General features: G+C 39.5%; 2 protein-coding genes across 2 annotated transcripts in view; both read left to right on the forward strand.

Annotated features, from left to right (window-relative positions):
• Positions 1 to 7,806, forward strand: part of LOC137640311 (protein SpAN-like) — a 20,540-nt gene extending 12,734 nt beyond the window's left edge. The window contains exons 7-10 of the mRNA XM_068372944.1: positions 2,731 to 2,814; positions 4,183 to 4,345; positions 5,572 to 5,713; positions 7,670 to 7,806. Coding sequence (XP_068229045.1) covers positions 2,731 to 2,814; positions 4,183 to 4,345; positions 5,572 to 5,698 — 374 coding nt within the window. The 3' untranslated portion in view covers positions 5,699 to 5,713; positions 7,670 to 7,806. The remainder of the gene's footprint in view (positions 1 to 2,730; positions 2,815 to 4,182; positions 4,346 to 5,571; positions 5,714 to 7,669) is intronic.
• LOC137639807 (mucin-2-like) lies at positions 7,676 to 22,168 on the forward strand. Its single transcript, XM_068372049.1, is given in 10 exon segments — positions 7,676 to 8,559; positions 8,561 to 11,067; positions 11,099 to 11,133; positions 11,165 to 11,199; positions 11,363 to 12,915; positions 13,180 to 17,052; positions 17,424 to 17,548; positions 19,252 to 19,384; positions 20,950 to 21,048; positions 21,363 to 22,168. Coding segments are annotated over 10 exon segments (9,543 nt in total). The 5' UTR covers positions 7,676 to 7,802; the 3' UTR covers positions 21,789 to 22,168.
• Positions 22,169 to 22,500: the final 332 nt, after the last annotated feature.

Raw genomic sequence — 22,500 nt, forward strand, 5'->3', positions numbered from 1 at the left:
ATGCTTCAATAAGGTGAAGTTAAGTCAGGCTAGGTTAGGTCAGCAGGTTTCGATTCTATGCTTCAATAAGGAGAAGTTAGGTCAACCGGTTTTGAATCCATGCTTCTATAAGGTGAAGTTAGGTCAGCTTAAGTTAGGTTAAGTCAGCCAGTTTTGATTCCATGCTTCAATAAGGTGAAGCTAGGTCAGATTAGGTTAAGTCAAAGCAGTTTTGATTTCATGCCTCAATAAGGCGAAATTAGGTCAGGTTATGTTAGGTTAAGTCAAAGCAGATTTGAATCCATGCTTTAATAAGGTGAAATTAGGTCAGGCCAGGTTAGGTTAACCAGTTTCGACCCCATGCTTCCGTATTTCCTGAGTATCTTCAAAACGTTTTTTTCCCCCTAGCTAAGCTGGGTTCTAGAAGCAGTTATACCCGTAGCTCCTCGCCATTAGAAATAGTATCTACAAAACGTTTTTTCCCCCTAGCTAAGCTGGGTTCTAGAAGCAGTTATACCCGTAGCTCCTCGCCATTAGAAATAGTATCTACAAAACGTTTTTTCCCCCTAGCTAAGCTGGGTTCTAGAAGCAGTTATACCCGTAGCTTCTCGCCATTAGAAATAGTATCTACAAAACGTTTTTTCCCCCTAGCTAAGCTGGGTTCTAGAAGCAGTTATACCCTTAGCTCCTCGCCATTAGAAATAGTATCTACAAAACGTTTTTTCCCCCTAGCTAAGCTGGGTTCTAGAAGCAGTTATACCCGTAGCTCCTTGCCATTAGAAATAGTATCTATAAAAAGTTTTTCCCCCTAGCTAAGCTGGGTTCTAGAAGCAGTTATACCCTTAGCTCCTCGCCATTAGAAATAGTATCTACAAAACGTTTTTTCCCCCTAGCTAAGCTGGGTTCTAGAAGCAGTTATACCCGTAGCTCCTTGCCATTAGAAATAGTATCTATAAAAAGTTTTTCCCCCTAGCTAAGCTGGGTTCTAGAAGCAGTTATACCCGTAGCTCCTCGCCATTAGAAATAGTATCTACAAAACGTTTTTTCCCCCTAGCTAAGCTGGGTTCTAGAAGCAGTTATACCCGTAGCTCCTTGCCATTAGAAATAGTATCTATAAAAAGTTTTTCCCCCTAGCTAAGCTGGGTTCTAGAAGCAGTTATACCCTTAGCTCCTCGCCATTAGAAATAGTATCTACAAAACGTTTTTTCCCCCTAGCTAAGCTGGGTTCTAGAAGCAGTTATACCCGTAGCTCCTTGCCATTAGAAATAGTATCTATAAAAAGTTTTTCCCCCTAGCTAAGCTGGGTTCTAGAAGCAGTTATACCCTTAGCTCCTCGCCATTAGAAATAGTATCTACAAAACGTTTTTCCCCCCTAGCTAAGCTGGGTTCTAGAAGCAGTTATACCCGTAGCTCCTTGCCATTAGAAATAGTATCTATAAAAAGTTTTTCCCCCTAGCTAAGCTGGGTTCTAGAAGCAGTTATACCCTTAGCTCCTCGCCATTAGAAATAGTATCTACAAAACGTTTTTTCCCCCTAGCTAAGCTGGGTTCTAGAAGCAGTTATACCCGTAGCTCCTTGCCATTAGAAATAGTATCTATAAAAAGTTTTTCCCCCTAGCTAAGCTGGGTTCTAGAAGCAGTTATACCCTTAGCTCCTCGCCATTAGAAATAGTATCTACAAAACGTTTTTTCCCCCTAGCTAAGCTGGGTTCTAGAAGCAGTTATACCCGTAGCTCCTCGCCATTAGAAATAGTATCTACAAAACGTTTTTTCCCCCTAGCTAAGCTGGGTTCTAGAAGCAGTTATACCCGTAGCTCCTCGCCATTAGAAATAGTATCTACAAAACGTTTTTTCCCCCTAGCTAAGCTGGGTTCTAGAAGCAGTTATACCCTTAGCTCCTCGCCATTAGAAATAGTATCTACAAAACGTTTTTTCCCCCTAGCTAAGCTGGGTTCTAGAAGCAGTTATACCCGTAGCTCCTTGCCATTAGAAATAGTATCTATAAAAAGTTTTTCCCCCTAGCTAAGCTGGGTTCTAGAAGCAGTTATACCCGTAGCTCCTTGCCATTAGAAATAGTATCTATAAAAAGTTTTTCCCCCTAGCTAAGCTGGGTTCTAGAAGCAGTTATACCCTTAGCTCCTCGCCATTAGAAATAGTATCTACAAAACGTTTTTTCCCCCTAGCTAAGCTGGGTTCTAGAAGCAGTTATACCCGTAGCTCCTTGCCATTAGAAATAGTATCTATAAAAAGTTTTTCCCCCTAGCTAAGCTGGGTTCTAGAAGCAGTTATACCCGTAGCTCCTCGCCATTAGAAATAGTATCTACAAAACGTTTTTTCCCCCCTAGCTAAGCTGGGTTCTAGAAGCAGTTATACCCTTAGCTCCTCGCCATTAGAAATAGTATCTACAAAACGTTTTTTCCCCCTAGCTAAGCTGGGTTCTAGAAGCAGTTATACCCGTAGCTCCTTGCCATTAGAAATAGTATCTATAAAAAGTTTTTCCCCCTAGCTAAGCTGGGTTCTAGAAGCAGTTATACCCGTAGCTCCTCGCCATTAGAAATAGTATCTACAAAACGTTTTTTCCCCCTAGCTAAGCTGGGTTCTAGAAGCAGTTATACCCTTAGCTCCTCGCCATTAGAAATAGTATCTACAAAACGTTTTTTCCCCCTAGCTAAGCTGGGTTCTAGAAGCAGTTATACCCGTAGCTCCTCGTGCCATTAGAAATAGTATCTAATTTCTTCTCTTCGCTCCGCAGATAGCATGATATCCAGCTGTTCTCAAAATGTAACCAGTGAGGGGAATGTCACCTCACCAAATTATCCAAATAATTATCCACCTGGTAAGTTGAGAAGAGATGGAATCGCAATTCAGATAGTTTGAGTGTAGTTATATATATATATATATATATATACTGTATATATATGTGTATATATATATATATATATACTGTATATATATGTGTATATATATATATATATACACACACACATATATATATATATATATACTGTATATATATATATATATATATATTTATTTATTTATTTATATTAATGTGGTTCGAAGAATGTGCTGATGAAGAAAATTATCAAATAAAAAAAATCAATTTTGATCAAAATGCAGATTGAACTAAATTCATGATTTTTATGTTAATATAGACCTACTTCAGAAATATTTAGAAAAATAATAAAAACTTCTTTGAATTCTCCACTTCAGTTTGTTAAGTAGTCTAAAGATTATATTAACTAAAAAGGATTAAGAATGGCTCAAATCAACACAATAATTATTAAAGATAGATGGTTTTTAATCAAAAAACTTTTTTTCAAATTTCCAGAATTAAAGACTGGTAGGCCTACTTCTAGGCCTATGTTATCAAGATTACTTCTTTTCAATGAAAAAGAATATTCTTGATAGATGACTCAATAATGAAAAATATAATTTTTCTTTTTCAAAATTTCAAAATTACAAATCAGTCTATTTCATCAGGATTATTTGCTTGCATTAAAAAATTTTCAGAATGCCCCAAAATAAAAGCACTATAGATGTCTATAATAATTTTTTTTTTCGAATGTCTAGAAATTACAAATGGCCTTAAGCTTACGTCATGAATGACAGCATTTAAAGATTTAAAGGTCTCTCATGAATGGCAGATGCAAGGGACAGTGACATTGCCTTATCAAGTAGGTTAATGCCCTAGAGACTGATCATATATACATATGATCAGCGCCCAAGCCCATCTCCACCCAAGCTAGGACCAAGAAAGGCCAGGCAATGGTTGCTGACTCCTCAGCAGATAGATAGGCTCGCCCAAACCACCCATTCTTAGCTCGCAAAGATGGTGAGGTTGCAGCGACCAAAGCAACCCAAGCTAGGAACAAGAAGGGCCAGGTAATGGCTGTTGATTACTTGGCAGATAGACCTATAGGGTCCCCCCAAACCTTCCATCCTTAGCTCACAAGGATGGTGAGGTTGCAGCGACCAGAGCAACCCAAACTAGGACCAAGAAGCGCCAGGTAATGGCTGCTGACTACTCAGCAGATAGACCTATAGGCTCCCCCAAACCACCCATCCCTAGCACACAAGGATGGTGAGGTTGTAGCGGCCAAAGAAACAAACGAGTTTGAGCGGGACTCGAACCCAATCAGGCGTTCACCAGTCAGGGACATTACAGCATTTGAAACTTATCACCGTCAATTTTTCCCCGGAGGTACGAAATGCGTGAAATGGATTCAGGCTCCGAAGTGCCACTTCGTAAACATCACCTTCAGCTCCTTCGAGATGTACGGGCAGAGTTCTCAGTGCGATGGACATAACTGTTGTTTCTTCGACTTCCTGGAGATAAGAACAGATGATCTATACAACGGAGATGTGTAAGGATGACTATAGTCCATTTCTTTTAGCGATGCATATTTGCACCGACTCGCGGCGGTGCCCTTTTAGCTCGGAAAAGTTTCCTGATCGCTGATTGGTTAGAATTATCTTGTCCAACCAATCAGCGATCCGGAAACTTTTTCGAGCTAAAAGGGCACCGCTGCGAGTCGGTGCAAATCTGCCTCGATAAAAGAAATGGACTATAGCAATTATTACCTCCGCCAACGAAGTTGGAAGGTTATGTTTTAACCACTGTTTTATGTGTTTGTTTATGAACAGCTTCTTAGTAACAATTTTAGAATTGTTGTTTGATGTAACTTACAGCGATTAACTGCTAAGTAAAAACCTGGAAATTATTAAATTTTGAAAGTCAAGGTCAAAGGCCAAGGTTGCGGCTAAGCAAAATGTCCAATTCACGTAATCAGCCATAAGTTTGGACATCGTTGTCACAGAGACTTCAAACTTGGTTCATATTTGAGTGTATGAAAATCCACGCCAATTAATACAGGTCAAGATCAAAGGTCAGGGTCAAGGTCGATTAAAGGGTCAAGAAATAAGCCTCCGCGGTGGAGGTCTGCACTCTACTGAGTACTCCTCTAATTTTTGGTATATATGTAGAGCAATATTATTCTTTAGAGATAGAAATTAAAATTAGTAGAAGCTGTTTCATACAGAAAAAGACTTACTTTTCTGTTTCTTTGAATTTCTGGAAATAATATTAATTAATTTGTAGATATTTAGAGTAATACTATTCTTAAAAAATTCAAAATTCAAGTTATTAGGAGAACTTTCTGATTTTTTTTTAATTTTGACTTTCAATTAGTCAAAATGTATTTTGACTTATCTGAAAAAAATGCTTTTAAACATTCTCTCTCTCTCACTCTCTCTCTCTCTCTCTCTCTCTCTCTCTCTCTTTATATATATATATATATATATATACACACATATATATATTTATATATGTATATATATATATATATATATATAATTGCGAATATTAAATCTATTCTCAGACATCCTTGTAGAGATATGCTTTTAAACCTCTCTCTCTCTCTCTCTCTCTCTCTCTCTCTCTCTGTTAATTGTAGATATTAAAAATGTACTCTGGTATACCAGAAAAAAATATCCTTTTAAAAGTCCCCCTCATATCTCTCTCCTCTCCTCTCTCTCTCTCTCTCCTCTCTCTCTCTCTCTCTCTCATATCCTACTCCATTTTAATTTGTAGGTATTGCGGAACTGACATTACTCCTGGAACGTCCTTCACCTCAAAGGGGCACCAGCTGGTCCTGTTTTTTCGAGGCGGAGACTGGAGCCTATTCAGGCTGGTCAGCAACAGTGGCTTTTGCCCCTGATACAGACTGCTTGATGTAAGTTAGTTCTACATTTCTAATTCTATTTGTTAATCACGGCTTTTATGATGTTCTTTAAATAAATTTGGGCTAAATAACCCAAGGCAGTGATATATGAGGCCATTTGATTAATATTATTATTATTATTATTATTATTATTATTATTATTATTATTATTATTATTATTATTATTATTATCATTATTCTATTTTTCCTTGTTTCCTTTCCTCATTGGGCTATTTTCCCTGTTGGGGCCCCTAGACTTATAGCATCCTGCTTTTCCAACTAGGGTTGTAGCTTAGCAAGTAATGATAATAATAATAATAATGATAATAATAATAATAATAATTATTATTATTATTAATATTATTATTATTATTTTTATTCTATTTTTCCTTGTTTCCTTTCCTCATTGGGCTATTTTCCCTGTTGGGGCCCCTAGGATTATAGCACCCTGCTTCTCCAACTAGGGTTATAGCTTAGCAAGAAATGATAATAATAATAACAACAATAATAAAAATTATAATAATAATGATATTATTATTATTATTATTATTATTATTATTATTCCTTGTTTCCTTTCCTCATTGGGATATTTCCCTGTTGGGGCCCCTAGGCTTATAGCATCCTGCTTTTCCAACTAGGGTTGTAGCTTAGTAAGTAATGATAATAATAATAACAATAATCATAAAATGATATTATTATTATTATTATTATTATCATTACTTGCTAAGCTACAACCCTAGTTGGAAAAGCAGGATGCTACAATCCCAGGGGCTCCAACAGGGAAAATAGTCCAGTGAGGAAAGGAAACAAGGAAAATTAAATATTTTAAGAAGAGTAACATTAAAATAAGTATTTCTATATAAACTATAAACAATTTAACAGAACAAGAGGAAGAGAATAAGATAGAATAGTGAGCCCTAGTGTACCCTCAAGCAAGAGGAACTCTAAACTAAGGACAGTGGAAGACCAAGGTACAGAGGCCATGGCACTACCCAAGACTAGAGAACAATGGTTTGATTTTGGAGTGTCCTTCTCCTAGAAGAGCAGTTTTCCATAGCTAAAGAGTCTCTTCTTCCTTTACTCGGAGGAAGAGTGGCCACTGAACAATTACATTGCAGTAGTTAACCCTTTGGGTGAAGAAGAATTGTTTGGTAATCTCAGTGTTGACAGGTGTATGAGGAAATAGGAGAACTGTAAAGAATAGGGCAGACTGTTTGGTTTATGTGTAGGCAAAGGGAGAATTAGCAGTAACCAGAGAGAAGTATCCACTGTAGTGCTGTCTGGCCAGTCAAAGGACCCTATAACTCTCTAGCGGTAGTACCTCAACGGGTGGCTGGGTCCCTGGCCAACCTACTACCTACTATAGGTGAAAGTATGCTTTCTACAGAGTGCTCGTTCTAGTTACCATTATTAAGCCTCTTACTCAAAAGTAAAGAGAGAAGAGACACCTATGTAATTATGAGTGTTTGAAAAACTTCATTCTTATTTTGAAAAAAAAAAGCTTATATTACTAGGATTTATTTGACCTCTAGAATGTCCATTAGATTTTCCTCCATTACAACACCAGAACCTACGACAACTACCACCATTACAACACCAAAATCTACAACAACAACTATCATTGCAACAGCAGAACCTACGAAAACTACCACCATTATTATGAGAGATATAGTATCATCATTTATTTATTTCCTTATTTCCTTTCCTCACTGGGCTATTTACCCTATTGGAGCCCCTGGGCTTATACTGTAGCATCTTGCTTTTACAACTAGGGTTGTAGCTTGGCTAATAATAATATTAATAATAATATAAGCTGTACGTCAAGAAAGGAATGAAATATCATCTGACTATTTTCACAACTTGAATTTTCTTATATATATATACTATATATATATATATACATATATATATATATATATATATACATATATATATATATATATATATATACACTGTATGTCTTTCTAGGTACGAAACCACCACAGGATCAACAATATCAACTACTACAGCTGCTCCCACTACTACAATAGAACCTAAAACAACAACTGTTGCTACTACAAGAGAATCATTGACTACAGAAAATTCAACAACTACAGCATCTATGACAACCAACATAGTTACCCTTCCAGAACCTACAACCACTACCACCGTTACAACACCAGAACCTAACACTTCCACCACCTTTCCCGCACCAGAAGCTATAACAACTACCACTATTACAACACCAGAACCTACAACCACTACCACCATTACAACACCAGAACCTACAACTTCCACCACCTCTACCGAACCAGAAGCTATAACAACTACCACTATTACAACACCAGAACCTACAACCACTACCACCGTTACAACACCAGAACCTACAACTTCCACCACCTCTACCGAACCAGAAGCTATAACAACTACCACTATTACAACACCAGTAGCTACAACTACTACCACCATTACAACACCAGAACTTACAACCACTACCACAATTACAACATCAGAACCTACAACCTCCACCACCTCTACCACACCAGAAGCTTTAACAACTACCACTATTACAACACCAGAATCTATAACAACTACCTCCACTACCACACCAGAACTTAAAACAACTACCACCATTACAACACCAGAACCTACAATCTCCACCACCTCTACCACACCAGAAGCTATAACAACTACCTCCACTACCCACACCAGTGTCTTCAACAACTACCACCACTACCACACCAGAACCTACAACCTCCACCACCTCTACCACACCAGAACTTACAACAACTACCACCATTACAACACCAGAACCTACAACCTCCACCACCTCTACCACACCAGAAGCTACAACAACTACCACTATTACGAAACCAGAACCTACAACCTCCACCACCTCTACCACACCAGAACTTACAACAACTACCACCATTACAACACCAGAACCTACAACCTCCACCACCTCTACCACACCAGAAGCTATAACAACTACCTCCACTACCACACCAGTGTCTTCAACAACTACCACCACTACCACACCAGAACCTACAACCTCCACCACCTCTACCACACCAGAACTTACAACAACTACCACCATTACAACACCAGAACCTACAACCTCCACCACCTCTACCACACCAGAAGCTACAACAACTACCACTATTACAACACCAGAACCTACAACCTCCACCACCTCTACCACACCAGAAGCTACAACTACTACCACCATTACAACACCAGAACCTACAACCTCCACCACCTCTACCACACCAGAACCTACAACCTCCACCACCTCTACCACACCAGCACCTACAACAACTACCACTATTACAACACCAGAACCTACAACTTCTGCCACCTCTACCACACCAGAAGCTACAACTACTACCACCATTACAACACCAGAACCTACAACCTCCACCACCTCTACCACACCAGAAGCTACAACTACTACCACCATTACAACACCAGAACCTACAACCTCCACCACCTCTACCACACCAAAAGCTACAACTACTACCACCATTACAACACCAGAACCTACAACTTCCACCACCTCTACCACACCAGAAGCTATAACAACTACCACTATTACAACACCAGTAGCTACAACTACTACCACCATTACAACACCAGAACCTACAACCTCCACCACCTCTACCACACCAGAACCTACAACTACTACCACCATTACAACATCAGAACCTACAACTTCCACCACCTCTACCACACCAGAAGCTACAACTACTATCACCATTATAACACCAGAACCTACAACCACTAACACCATTACAACACCAGAAGCTATAACAACTACCACTATTACAACACCAGAACCTACAACCACTAACACCATTACAACGCCAGAAGCTATAACAACTACCACTATTACAACACCAGAACCTACAACCTCCACCACCTCTACCACACCAGAAGCTACAACTACTACCACCATTACAACACCAGAACCTACAACCTCCACCACCTCTACCACACCAGAAACTACAACTATTACCACCATTATAACACCAGAACCTACAACCACTAACACCATTACAACACCAAAGGCTATAACAACTACCACTATCACAACACCAGAACCTACAACCACTAACACCATTACAACACCAGAAGCTATAACAACTACCACTATTACAACACCAGAACCTACAACCTCCACCACCTCTACCACACCAGAAGCTACAACTACTACCACCATTACAACACCAGAACCTACAACCTCCACCACCTCTACCACACCAGAAGCTACAACTACTACTACCATTACAACACCAGAACCTACAACCACTACCACCATTACAACACCAGAACCTACAAGCACTACCACCATTACAACACCAGAAGCTATAACAACTACCACTATTACATCACCAGAACCTACAACCACTACCACCATTACAACACCAGAACCTACAACCACTACCACCATTACAACACCAGAACCTACAACCACTACCACCATTACAACACCAGAAGCTATAACAACTACCACTATTACAACACCAGAACCTACAACCACTAACACCATTACAACACCAGAAGCTCTAACAATTACCACTATTACAACACCAGAACCTACAACCTCCACCACCTCTACCACAACAGAAGCTACAACTACTACCACCATTACAACACCAGAACCTACAACCTCCACCACCTCTACCACACCAGAAGCTACAACTACTACTACCATTACAACACCAGAACCTACAACCACTACTACCATTACAACACCAGAACCTACAACCACTACCACCATTACAACACCAGAACCTACAACCACTACCACCATTACAACACCAGAAGTTATAACAACTACCACTATTACAACACCAGAACCTACAACCTCCAAAACCTCTACCACACCAGAAGCTGCAACTACTACCACCATTACAACACCAGAAGCTGCAACTACTACCACCATCACAACACCAGAACCTACAACCACTACCACCATCACAACACCAGAACCTACAACCACTACCACCATTACAACACCAGAACCTACAACTACTAACACCATTACAACACCAGGACCTAGAACCACTACCACCATCACAACACCAGAACCTACAACCACTACCACTATCACAACACCAAAACCTACAACCACTACCACCATTACAACACCAGAACCTACAACCCCCACCACCATTACAACACCAGAAGCTATAACAACTACCACTATTACAACACCAGAACCTACAACCACTAACACCATTACAACACCAGAAGCTATAACAACTACCACTCTTACAACACCAGAACCTACAACCTCCACCACCTCTACCACACCAGAAGCTACAACTACTACCACCATTACAACACCAGAACCTACAACCTTCACCACCTCTACCACACCAGAAGCTACAACTACTACTACCATTACAACATCAGAACCTACAACCACTACCACCATTACAACACCAGAAGCTATAACAACTACCACCATTACAACACCAGAACCTACAACCTCCACCACCTCTACCACACCAGAAGCTACAACTACTACTACCATTACAACACCAGAACCTACAACCACTACCACCATTACAACACCAGAACCTACAACCACTACCACCATTACAACACCAGAACCTACAACCACTGCCACCATTACAACACCAGAACCTACAACCACTACCACCATTACAACACCAGAACCTACAACCACTACCACCATTACAACACCAGAACCTACAACCACTACTACCATTACAACACAAGAAGCTGCAACTACTACTACCATCACAACACCAGAACATACAACCACTACTACCATTACAACACCAAAACCTATAACCACTACCACCATTACAACACCAGAACCTACAACCACTACCACCATTACAACACCAGAAGCTGCAACTACTACTACCATCACAACACCAAAACCTACAACCACTACTGCCATTACAACATCAGAACCTACAACCACTACCACCATTACAACACCAGAACCTACAACCACTACCACCATTACAACACCAGAAGCTGCAACTACTACTACCATCACAACACCAGAACCTACAACCACTACTACCATTACAACACCAGAACCTACAACCACTACCACCATTACAACTCCAGAACCTACAACCACTACCACCATTACAACACCAGAAGCTATAACAACTACCACCATTACAACACCAGAACCTACAACCACTACCACCATTACAACACCAGAAGCTGCAACTACTACTACCATCACAACACCAGAACCTACAACCACTACCACCATTACAACACCAGAACCTACAACCACTACCACCATTACAACACCAGAACCTACAACCACTACCACCATCACAACACCAGAACCTACAACTACTACCACCATCACAACACCAGAATCTACAACCACTACCACCATTACAACACCAGAACCTACAACCACTACCACCATTACAACACCAGAAGCTATAACAACTACCACTATTACAACACCAGAACCTACAACCACTAACACCATTACAACACCAGAAGCTCTAACAATTACCACTATTACAACACCAGAACCTACAACCTCCACCACCTCTACCACAACAGAAGCTACAACTACTACCACCATTACAACACCAGAACCTACAACCTCCACCACCTCTACCACACCAGAAGCTACAACTACTACTACCATTACAACACCAGAACCTACAACCACTACTACCATTACAACACCAGAACCTACAACCACTACCACCATTACAACACCAGAAGCTGCAACTACTACTACCATCACAACACCAAAACCTACAACCACTACCACCATCACAACACCAGAACCTACAACCACTACCACTATCACAACACCAAAACCTACAACCACTACCACCATTACAACACCAGAACCTACAACCCCTACCACCATTACAACACCAGAAGCTATAACAACTACCACTATTACAACACCAGAACCTACAACCACTAACACCATTACAACACCAGAAGCTATAACAACTACCACTCTTACAACACCAGAACCTACAACCTCCACCACCACTACCACACCAGAAGCTACAACTACTACCACCATTACAACACCAGAACCTACAACCTTCACCACCTCTACCACACCAGAAGCTACAACTACTACTACCATTACAACATCAGAACCTACAACCACTACCACCATTACAACACCAGAAGCTATAACAACTACCACCATTACAACACCAGAACCTACAACCTCCACCACCTCTACCACACCAGAAGCTACAACTACTACTACCATTACAACACCAGAACCTACAACCACTACCACCATTACAACACCAGAACCTACAACCACTACCACCATTACAACACCAGAACCTACAACCACTGCCACCATTACAACACCAGAACCTACAACCACTACCACCATTACAACACCAGAACCTACAACCACTACCACCATTACAACACCAGAACCTACAACCACTACTACCATTACAACACCAGAAGCTGCAACTACTACTACCATCACAACACCAGAGTATACAACCACTACTACCATTACAACACCAAAACCTATAACCACTACCACCATTACAACACCAGAACCTACAACCACTACCACCATTACAACACCAGAAGCTGCAACTACTACTACCATCACAACACCAAAACCTACAACCACTACTGCCATTACAACATCAGAACCTACAACCACTACCACCATTACAACACCAGAACCTACAACCACTACCACCATTACAACACCAGAAGCTGCAACTACTACTACCATCACAACACCAGAACCTACAACCACTACTACCATTACAACACCAGAACCTACAACCACTACCACCATTACAACTCCAGAACCTACAACCACTACCACCATTACAACACCAGAAGCTATAACAACTACCACCATTACAACACCAGAACCTACAACCACTACCACCATTACAACACCAGAAGCTGCAACTACTACTACCATCACAACACCAGAACCTACAACCACTACCACCATTACAACACCAGAACCTACAACCACTACCACCATTACAACACCAGAACCTACAACCACTACCACCATCACAACACCAGAACCTACAACTACTACCACCATCACAACACCAGAATCTACAACCACTACCACCATTACAACACCAGAACCTACAACCACTACCACCATTACAACACCAGAAGCTATAACAATTACCACCATTACAACACCAGAACCTACAACCACTACCACCATCACAATACCAGAACCTACAACCACTACCACCATCACAACACCAGAACTTACATCCACTACCACCATTACAACACCAGAAGCTGCAACTACTACTACCATCACAACACCAGAACCTACAACCACTACTACCATCACAACACCAGAACCTACAACCACTACCACCATTACAACACCAGAAGCTGCAACTACTACTACCATCACAACACCAGAACCTACAACCACTAACACTGTTACAACACCAGAACCTACAACTTCCACCACCTTTACCACACCAGAAGCTATAACAACTACCACTATTACAACACCGGAAGCTGCAACTACTATTACCATCACAACACCAGAACCTACAACCACTACCACCATTACAACACTAGAACCTACAACTTCCACCACCTATACCGCACCAGAAGCTATAACAACTACCACAATTACAACACCAGAAGCTGCAACTACTACTACCATCACAACACCAGAACCTACAACCACTACTACCATTACAACACCAGAACCTACAACCACTACCACCATCACAACACCCGAACTAACAACCACTACCACCATTACAACACCAGAAGCTGCAACTACTACTACCATCACAACACCAAAACCTACAACCACTACCACCATTACAACACCAGAACCTACAACCACTACCACCATTACAACACCAGAAGCTGCAACTACTACTACCATTACAACACTAGAACCTATATCCACTACCACCATTACAACACCAGAACCTACAACCACTACCACCATTACAACACCAGAACCTACAACCACTACCACCGCTACAACACCAGAAGCTACAACTTCCACCACCTCTACCAAACCAGAAGCTATAACAACTACCACTATTACAACACCAGAACCTACAACCTCCACCACATCTACCACACCAGAAGCTACAACTACTACCTCCACTACCACACCAGAACTTACAACAACTACCACCATTACAACACCAGAACCTACAACCACTACCACCATTACAACACCGGAACTTACAACCAATACCACCATTACAACACCAGAAACTACAACTACTACCACCATTACAACACCAGAACCTACAACCACTACCACCATTACAACACCAGAACCTACAACTTCCACCACCTTTACCACACCAGAAGCTATAACAACTACCACTATTACAACACCAGAACCTACAACTTCCACCACCTCTACCACACCAGAAGCTACAACTACTACCACTATTACAACACCAGAAGCTATAACAACTACCACTATTACAACACCAGAACCTACAATCTCCACCACCTCTACCACACCAGAAGCTACAACTACTACCTCCACTACCACACCAGAGCCTTCAACAACTACCACCATTACAACACCAGAACCTACAACCACTACCACCATTACAACACCAGAATCTACAACCACTACTACCATTACAACAACAGAACCTACAACCACTACCACCATTTCAACACCAGAACCTACAACTTCCACCACCTCTACCACACCAGAAGCTACAACTACTACCACCATTACAACACCAGAAGCTATAACAACTACCACTATTACAACACCAGAACTTACAACAACTACCACCACTACAACACAAGAACCTACAACAACTGCCACCACTACCACACCAGAACCTACAACTACCACCACTACCACACCTGAATCTACAACAACTACCACCACTACCACACAAGAACCTACAACAACTGCCACCATTACAACACCAGAACCTACAACAACTACCACCACTACAACACAAGAACCTACAACAACTGCCACCACTACCACACCAGAACCTACAACAACTACCACCACTACCACACCTGAATCTACAACAACTACCCCCACTACCACACCAGAACCTACAACTACCACCACTACCACACCTGAATCTACAACAACTACCACCACTACCACACAAGAACCTACAACAACTGCCACCATTACAACACCAGAACCTACAACAACTACCACCACTACAACACCAGAACCTACAACAACTACCACCACTACAACACAAGAACCTACAACAACTGCCACCACTACCACACCAGAACCTACAACTACCACCACTACCACACCTGAATCTACAACAACTACCACCACTACCACACAAGAACCTACAACAACTACCACCACTACAACACAAGAACCTACAACAACTGCCACCACTACCACACCAGAACCTACAACAACTACCACCACTACAACACAAGAACCTACAACAACTGCCACCACTACCACACCAGAACCTACAACTACCACCACTACCACACCTGAATCTACAACAACTACCACCACTACCACACAAGAACCTACAACAACTGCCACCATTACAACACCAGAACCTACAACAACTACCACCACTACAACACCAGAACCTACAACAACTGCCACCATTACAACACCAGAACCTACAACAACTACCACCACTACAACACCAGAACCTACAACAACTGCCACCACTACCACACATGAACCTACAACAACTACCACCACTACCACACCTGAACCTACAACAACTGCCACCATTACAACACCAGAACCTACAACAACTACTACCACTACCACACAAGAACCTACAACAACCACCACCACTACAACACCAGAACCTACAACAACTGCCACCACTACCACACATGAACCTACAACAACTACCACCACTACCACACCTGAACCTACAACAACTGCCACCATTACAACACCAGAGCCTACAACAACTACTACCACTACCCCACCAGAACCTACAACAACTGCCACCACTACCCCACAGGAACCTTCAACAACTACCACCACTACTACACCAGAACCTACAACAACTACCTCCTCTTCTAATGCAACACAGACTCCTCTCACTACAGCTGGATTTTCATTCACACGGCCTCCTCTGCTCACCACAGCTCCAACTGCAACCATAAAAACCACAACCACCACCCCTACAACCACCACCCCTACAACAACTACTGAGATTACAACAACAACAACAACAACCACACCTACAACAAATACAAGTACACCTTTTACAATTGGTACTACAACCAGGCCAACAAGTGGAGGTTGTGGAGTAAAGGTTATTAGCGATACAGAAGTCCTCTGGACTTCTCCAAACTTTGGTATGGGAAATTACCCTTCAAATGCATTCTGTGCCTTGTCCCGCTCGTCTGTGAGTATACGTCGGCTTTTTTAGTTTTTCTTCTTTTTAAACTTGTATGTGAATATATTTATCCATCTATCCATACATCAATCCATATAGCCTTCTCAGTCTTTGTACACTTACCATAATTCTCAACCTTTGGCCTTACTCTAAATCTGTCTTTGGTCTTAATCTTATTGTCAACCTTTGGCCTTACTCTAATTCAGAGTATTTGATCTTTCTATAATTCTCTATCTTTGACCTTACTCTAATTCTCAGTCTTTGGCCTTACTATAATTCTCAACTTCTGGCTTTACTTTAATTCCCAGTCTTTGTTCTTACTCTAACTCTCAACTTTTGACCTTACTCTAATTCTCAGTCTTTGGTCTTACTCTCAACAGCCCGAACCATCCTGGGCCCGCGTCACCTTCAACAGCTTCAGCTTAGAATCTGCTTTGAAAATGAAACGGAAAGTCTGCTTCGATTATGTGTCTTTCAAGTCGATTCCGTACTTCGGCGAACAAAAGTTGGTGGTCTTTTATTTACTGTTTATTTTCTTATTGGTTAAACAAGCTCTTATTTGTCATTAATAATTCCATGTTTGTTTGGATATGTAATTGCACTTTGCACGAAACAAACTGTGTTTAAAGACTGTAAAGGTGCTTTCGTATAAGTGCAGACATTGTTTAAAAGTCGGCTGAGAAAGGGGTCCTGGATAGCCCCTAAGATACAAAAATTTACATAAAACAAAAACTAATCTTTAAAGATTTCTATGGATATAGAGGCTGTCTGAGTAAAATCTGCCAGTGATTTTAGCCTTCTGGAAGAGGTGTAAACGTTATAGAGGCTGTCTGAGTAAGATCTGACGGTGACTTTAGCCTTCTGAAGGAAGTGTAAAACAGTTATAGAGGCTGTCTGAGTAAGATCTGCCAGTGATTTTATCCTTCCGGAAGAAGTGTAAACGTTATAGACGCTGTCTGAGTAAGATCTGGCAGTGATTTTAGCTTTCTGGAAGAAGTGTAAACATTATAGAGGCTGTCTGAGTAAGATCTGGCAGTGATTTTAGATTTCTGGAAGAAGTGTGAACGTTATAGAGGCTGTCTGGGTAAGATCTAACAGTGATTTTAGCTTTTTGGAAGAAGTGTAAACGTTATAGACGCTGTCTGAGTAAGATCTGCCAGTGATTTTAGCCTTCTGGAAGAAGTGTAAACGTTATAGACGCTGTCTGAGTAAGATCTGGCAGTGACTTTAGCCTTCTGAAGGAAGTGTAATCAGTTATAGAGGCTGTCTGAGTAAGATAAGGCAGTGATTTTATCCTTCCGGAAGAAGTGTAAACGTTATAGACGCTGTCTGAGTAAGATCTGGCAGTGATTTTAGCTTTCTGGAAGAAGTGTAAACATTATAGAGGCTGTCTGAGTAAGATCTGGCAGTGATTTTAGATTTCTGGAAGAAGTGTGAACGTTATAGAGGCTGTCTGAGTAAGATCTAACAGTGATTTTAGCTTTTTGGAAGAAGTGTAAACGTTATAGACGCTGTCTGAGTAAGATCTGCTTGTGATTTTATCCTTTTGGAAGAAGTGTAAACGTTATAGAGGCTGTCTGATTAAGATAAGGCAGTGATTTTATCCATCCTTCCGGAAGAAGTGTAAAGGTTATAGAGGCTGTCTGAGTAAGATATGGCAGTGATTTTAGTCTTCTGGAAGAAGTGTAAACGTTATAGAGGCTGTCTGAGTAAGATCTGGCAGTGATTTTATCCTTCTGGAAGAAGTGTAAACGTTATAGAGTCTGTCTGAGTAAGATCTGGCAGTGATTTTATCCTTTTGGAAGAAGTGTAAACGTTATAGAGTCTGTCTGAGTTTAAGATCTGGCAGTGATTTTATCCTTTTGGAAGAAGTGTAAACGTTATAGTCTGTCTTAGTAAGATATGGAGGTGATTATATCCTTTTGGATGCTTGGTAAATGTTGTAGAGGGTGTATAGTGAGTGCATAGTGTTTTGTATCCAGTGATTTTAGCTATCTTAAAGGATCAGACACTTTGAATCTTAATATATAAAAACCAAGCCTGGAGCCAGTTATTAAAAGCACTTTACATACTATATCTAAATACTCAGTCCAAGATATAAAGATTTTAACCAAAATGGCTGGAACTTCTGGCCATTGCTCTATACCTCTGGCTTATGCTTTAAATTGCCTTTTCATAAGTTTGCTCCAATGGATTTAATCCTTCTAGGTTCTGTGGCTCCAAGGATGGGGATATCAGACTTCCTTCTTACAACTTCAAAGCAGAGTTTTTCAGTGATGGTTCTCTCAATTCGCCAGGGTTTAGCATCACCATATCTCGAGAATCTTCTGAATGTCACAAGGTATTTTTAAAGGTTTTAGGGTTTAAAGGTTTAAATTTAGTTTTGAAGGTTTAAACTTTTAAAGGTTTAAATATAGTTTTGAAGGTTTAAAGGTTTATAGTTTTGTAGGTTTAAAGTTTTAACGGTTTGAATTTAGTTTTGATGGTTTAAAGTTTTAAAGATTTAAAGTTTTAAATGTTTAAAAGTTTATAGGTTTAAGGGTTTAAACTTTTAAAGGTTTAAATTTAGTTTTGAAGGTTTAAACTTTTAAAGGTTTAAATTTAGTTATGAAGGTTTAAAGTTTTAAAGGTTTAAAGATGTATAGGTCAAAAGTTTTAAAGTTTCAAAGGTTTAAATTTAGTTTTGAAGGTTTAAACTTTTAAAGGTTTAAATTTAGTTTTGAAGGTTTAAACTTTTAAAGGTTTAAAAGTTTAAAGTTTTAAAGGTTTATAGGTTTAAAGGTTTAAATGTAGTTTTGAAGGTTTAAAGTTTTAAAGGTTTATAGGTATAAAAGTTTATAGGTTTAAAGGTTTAAACTTTTAAAGGTTTAAATGTAGTTTTGAAAGTTTAAACTTTTAAAGGTTTAAATTTAGTTTTGAAGGTTTAAACTTTTAAAGGTTTAAAAGTTTAAAGTTTTAAAGGTTTATAGGTTTAAAGGTTTAAATGTAGTTTTGAAGGTTTAAAGTTTTAAAGGTCTATAGGTATAAAAGTTTATAGGTTTAAAGGTTTAAACTTTTAAAGGTTTAAATGTAGTTTTGAAAGTTTAAAGTTTTAAAGGTTTATAGGTTTAAAGGTTTATAGGTTTAAACTTTTAAAGTTATAAATGTAGTAGTTTTGAAGGTTTAAAGTTTTAAAGGTTTAAATGTAGTTTTGAAAGTTTAAAATTTTATAGGTTTAAAGGTTCAGAATTTTATGGGTTCAAATAAAGGTTAAAATGTAGTTTTGAAGGTTTAAACTTTTAAAGGTTTAAATGTAGTTTCGAAGGTTTAAAGTTTTATAGGTTTAAAGGTTTAAAATTTCATGGGTTCAAAGGTCGCTCATGAGTGGCAGAAGCAAGGGGCAGTGACAATGTCACTCACGGTATATACATTTGTCCAGCGTTCGAACCCCTCTCTACCTAAGCCATTTTTCTTATTGCATAATTTGTGTATGAATATTTGTGTATTTAGATATATTTTGAATATATTGAAAAATAATAATACGAATATAATAACCTAAAGTCTATGAGCAAATTATAGTTTATATATGACATATCTGTTTTGACGTTGTTACTGGTTTTACAATGATTTATTGTTAATTTGTTCCCATCATTAATTATTTCCTTATTTCCTTTCCTCACTGGGCTATTATTCCCTATTGGAGCCCTCGGGCTTATAGCATCTGGCTTTTCCAACTAGGGTTGTGACTTGGCTAGTAATAACAATAATAATTACATAACATTTTCTTGCCAAGGCTATGTTGAATTGCCTTAGGTCTATTAAACCACGAAGGTTTTATTACATTAATACAGTTACGAAATTTGTAATAATCTCTCTCTCTCTCTCTCTCTCTCACTCTCTCTCTCTCTCTCTCTCTCTCTCTCTCAGCTCATCACAACCGGAGGTCTTGGAACTTCGGATAAGATAGTGACACCATCTCAACCCAACGATGCTTGGGAGAGTAAAGCCTGTGAATGGTGGATCAGGGTATGTTTCTCGGTTTTCTGTGGCTCATTAAAAAAACAGCATTGTTTCTTTTGTTCTGATTCTTGTTTGTGGTTTATTGGGAATCATAAAAAAGGCGAATTCAAAGAGTACGAGGAATTATATTTATTAATTGCAATGTATTTCATAATAGCATAAATACTATAGTGTTCTTAAATTCATCTTTTGAAGTCCTTATACTGTGTTTATAATCATGGCAGTTATTGCTTCTAAAATGCTAAATAGCAATACAACTACATTAGACCATGGGTCTATCTAACAGAATACATCACACATCTTCTATTTGCCATTTCCAGGCTCCTCCTGGAAAGAAGATCAGACTGGAACTCGCCAAAATCAAACTAGACCAGAACTGTGAAGACAACGAAATCATCATTAACACAGACGGGGACGCGAGTTATCCAACCTCCAGCAGCTTCCAGTACTGCAGATTCAGCCAGTTTAAGAAACCGTTGGCCAACGAGTTCCTCTCCAGCGGGAATAAAATGAATATCCTCTTCTTCTCCAAGCAGCGCAAATCTGGCTTCAAGGCTGTATGGACTGTGGTTAGGAAATCTGGGTTTATTTCCCAATCTGAGGAGTCTAATTCTGGTAGTTCTAGCGAATCAATTTCAGAGGAGAGCAATGAGTCTAAGCCGGTGAAGCCTGGTAAGCCGGAAAAGCCGGAAAAGCCGGGTAAACCTGGTAAGGGCAAGCCGGATAAATATCGCGAATTCTCGTGAGATGAGTCCAGTGTTGAGGTGAACGTTCATAATAATAATAATAATAATAATAATAATAATGATAATAATAATAATAATAATAATAATAATAATAATAATAATAATAATGGACTTGGTAAGAATAGGCCTATCAAATCTCGCGAATTCTCGTGAATGAGAGTCCAATGCTAAATTTGAACGTTCACATATCCTAATTATCCTAACGTTATTTCAATAAATACGTTTTTTTCGTATTTATGATTTCCCAAACTTGTGGCTTTTCATCCAAGATGCATTTATATTTTTCTAATATTCGAATGTCGTTTGTTTTTAACAAAAGAAAGTGATGCCTTAATATTCTTTTCATAAATATGCCTGTGCATTCAAGTTCATTTACTTAAAATATAACGTTTATGAGGTGAATATTCTTATTTTTATCCTATTTTTCTTATATATTTCAGTAGATTCAAAGGCCAATGAGAACTGTAACAGTTACAAAGACGAAAATTTAGAATAAATGACAAGAATAGGCCTATAGATATAACGATTTTTGCTTGCATTATAAATGTTATGATATATACAGCAGTAGGAATGTATGCCATGATCAGCAAAGCTGTACTATTCAGGGCACCCATACTAGGTTGGTTTGCTGTGAGCGATCAGACTAAAGTCTCCCACCATCACCAATCCGCAGTTGCCCGCGTTGTGATAAAAATGATCATATTCCAGGCAT

The sequence above is a fragment of the Palaemon carinicauda genome, chromosome 4, assembly GCF_036898095.1.
Source record: "Palaemon carinicauda isolate YSFRI2023 chromosome 4, ASM3689809v2, whole genome shotgun sequence".
NCBI classification, from domain to species: Eukaryota; Metazoa; Arthropoda; class Malacostraca; order Decapoda; family Palaemonidae; genus Palaemon; species Palaemon carinicauda.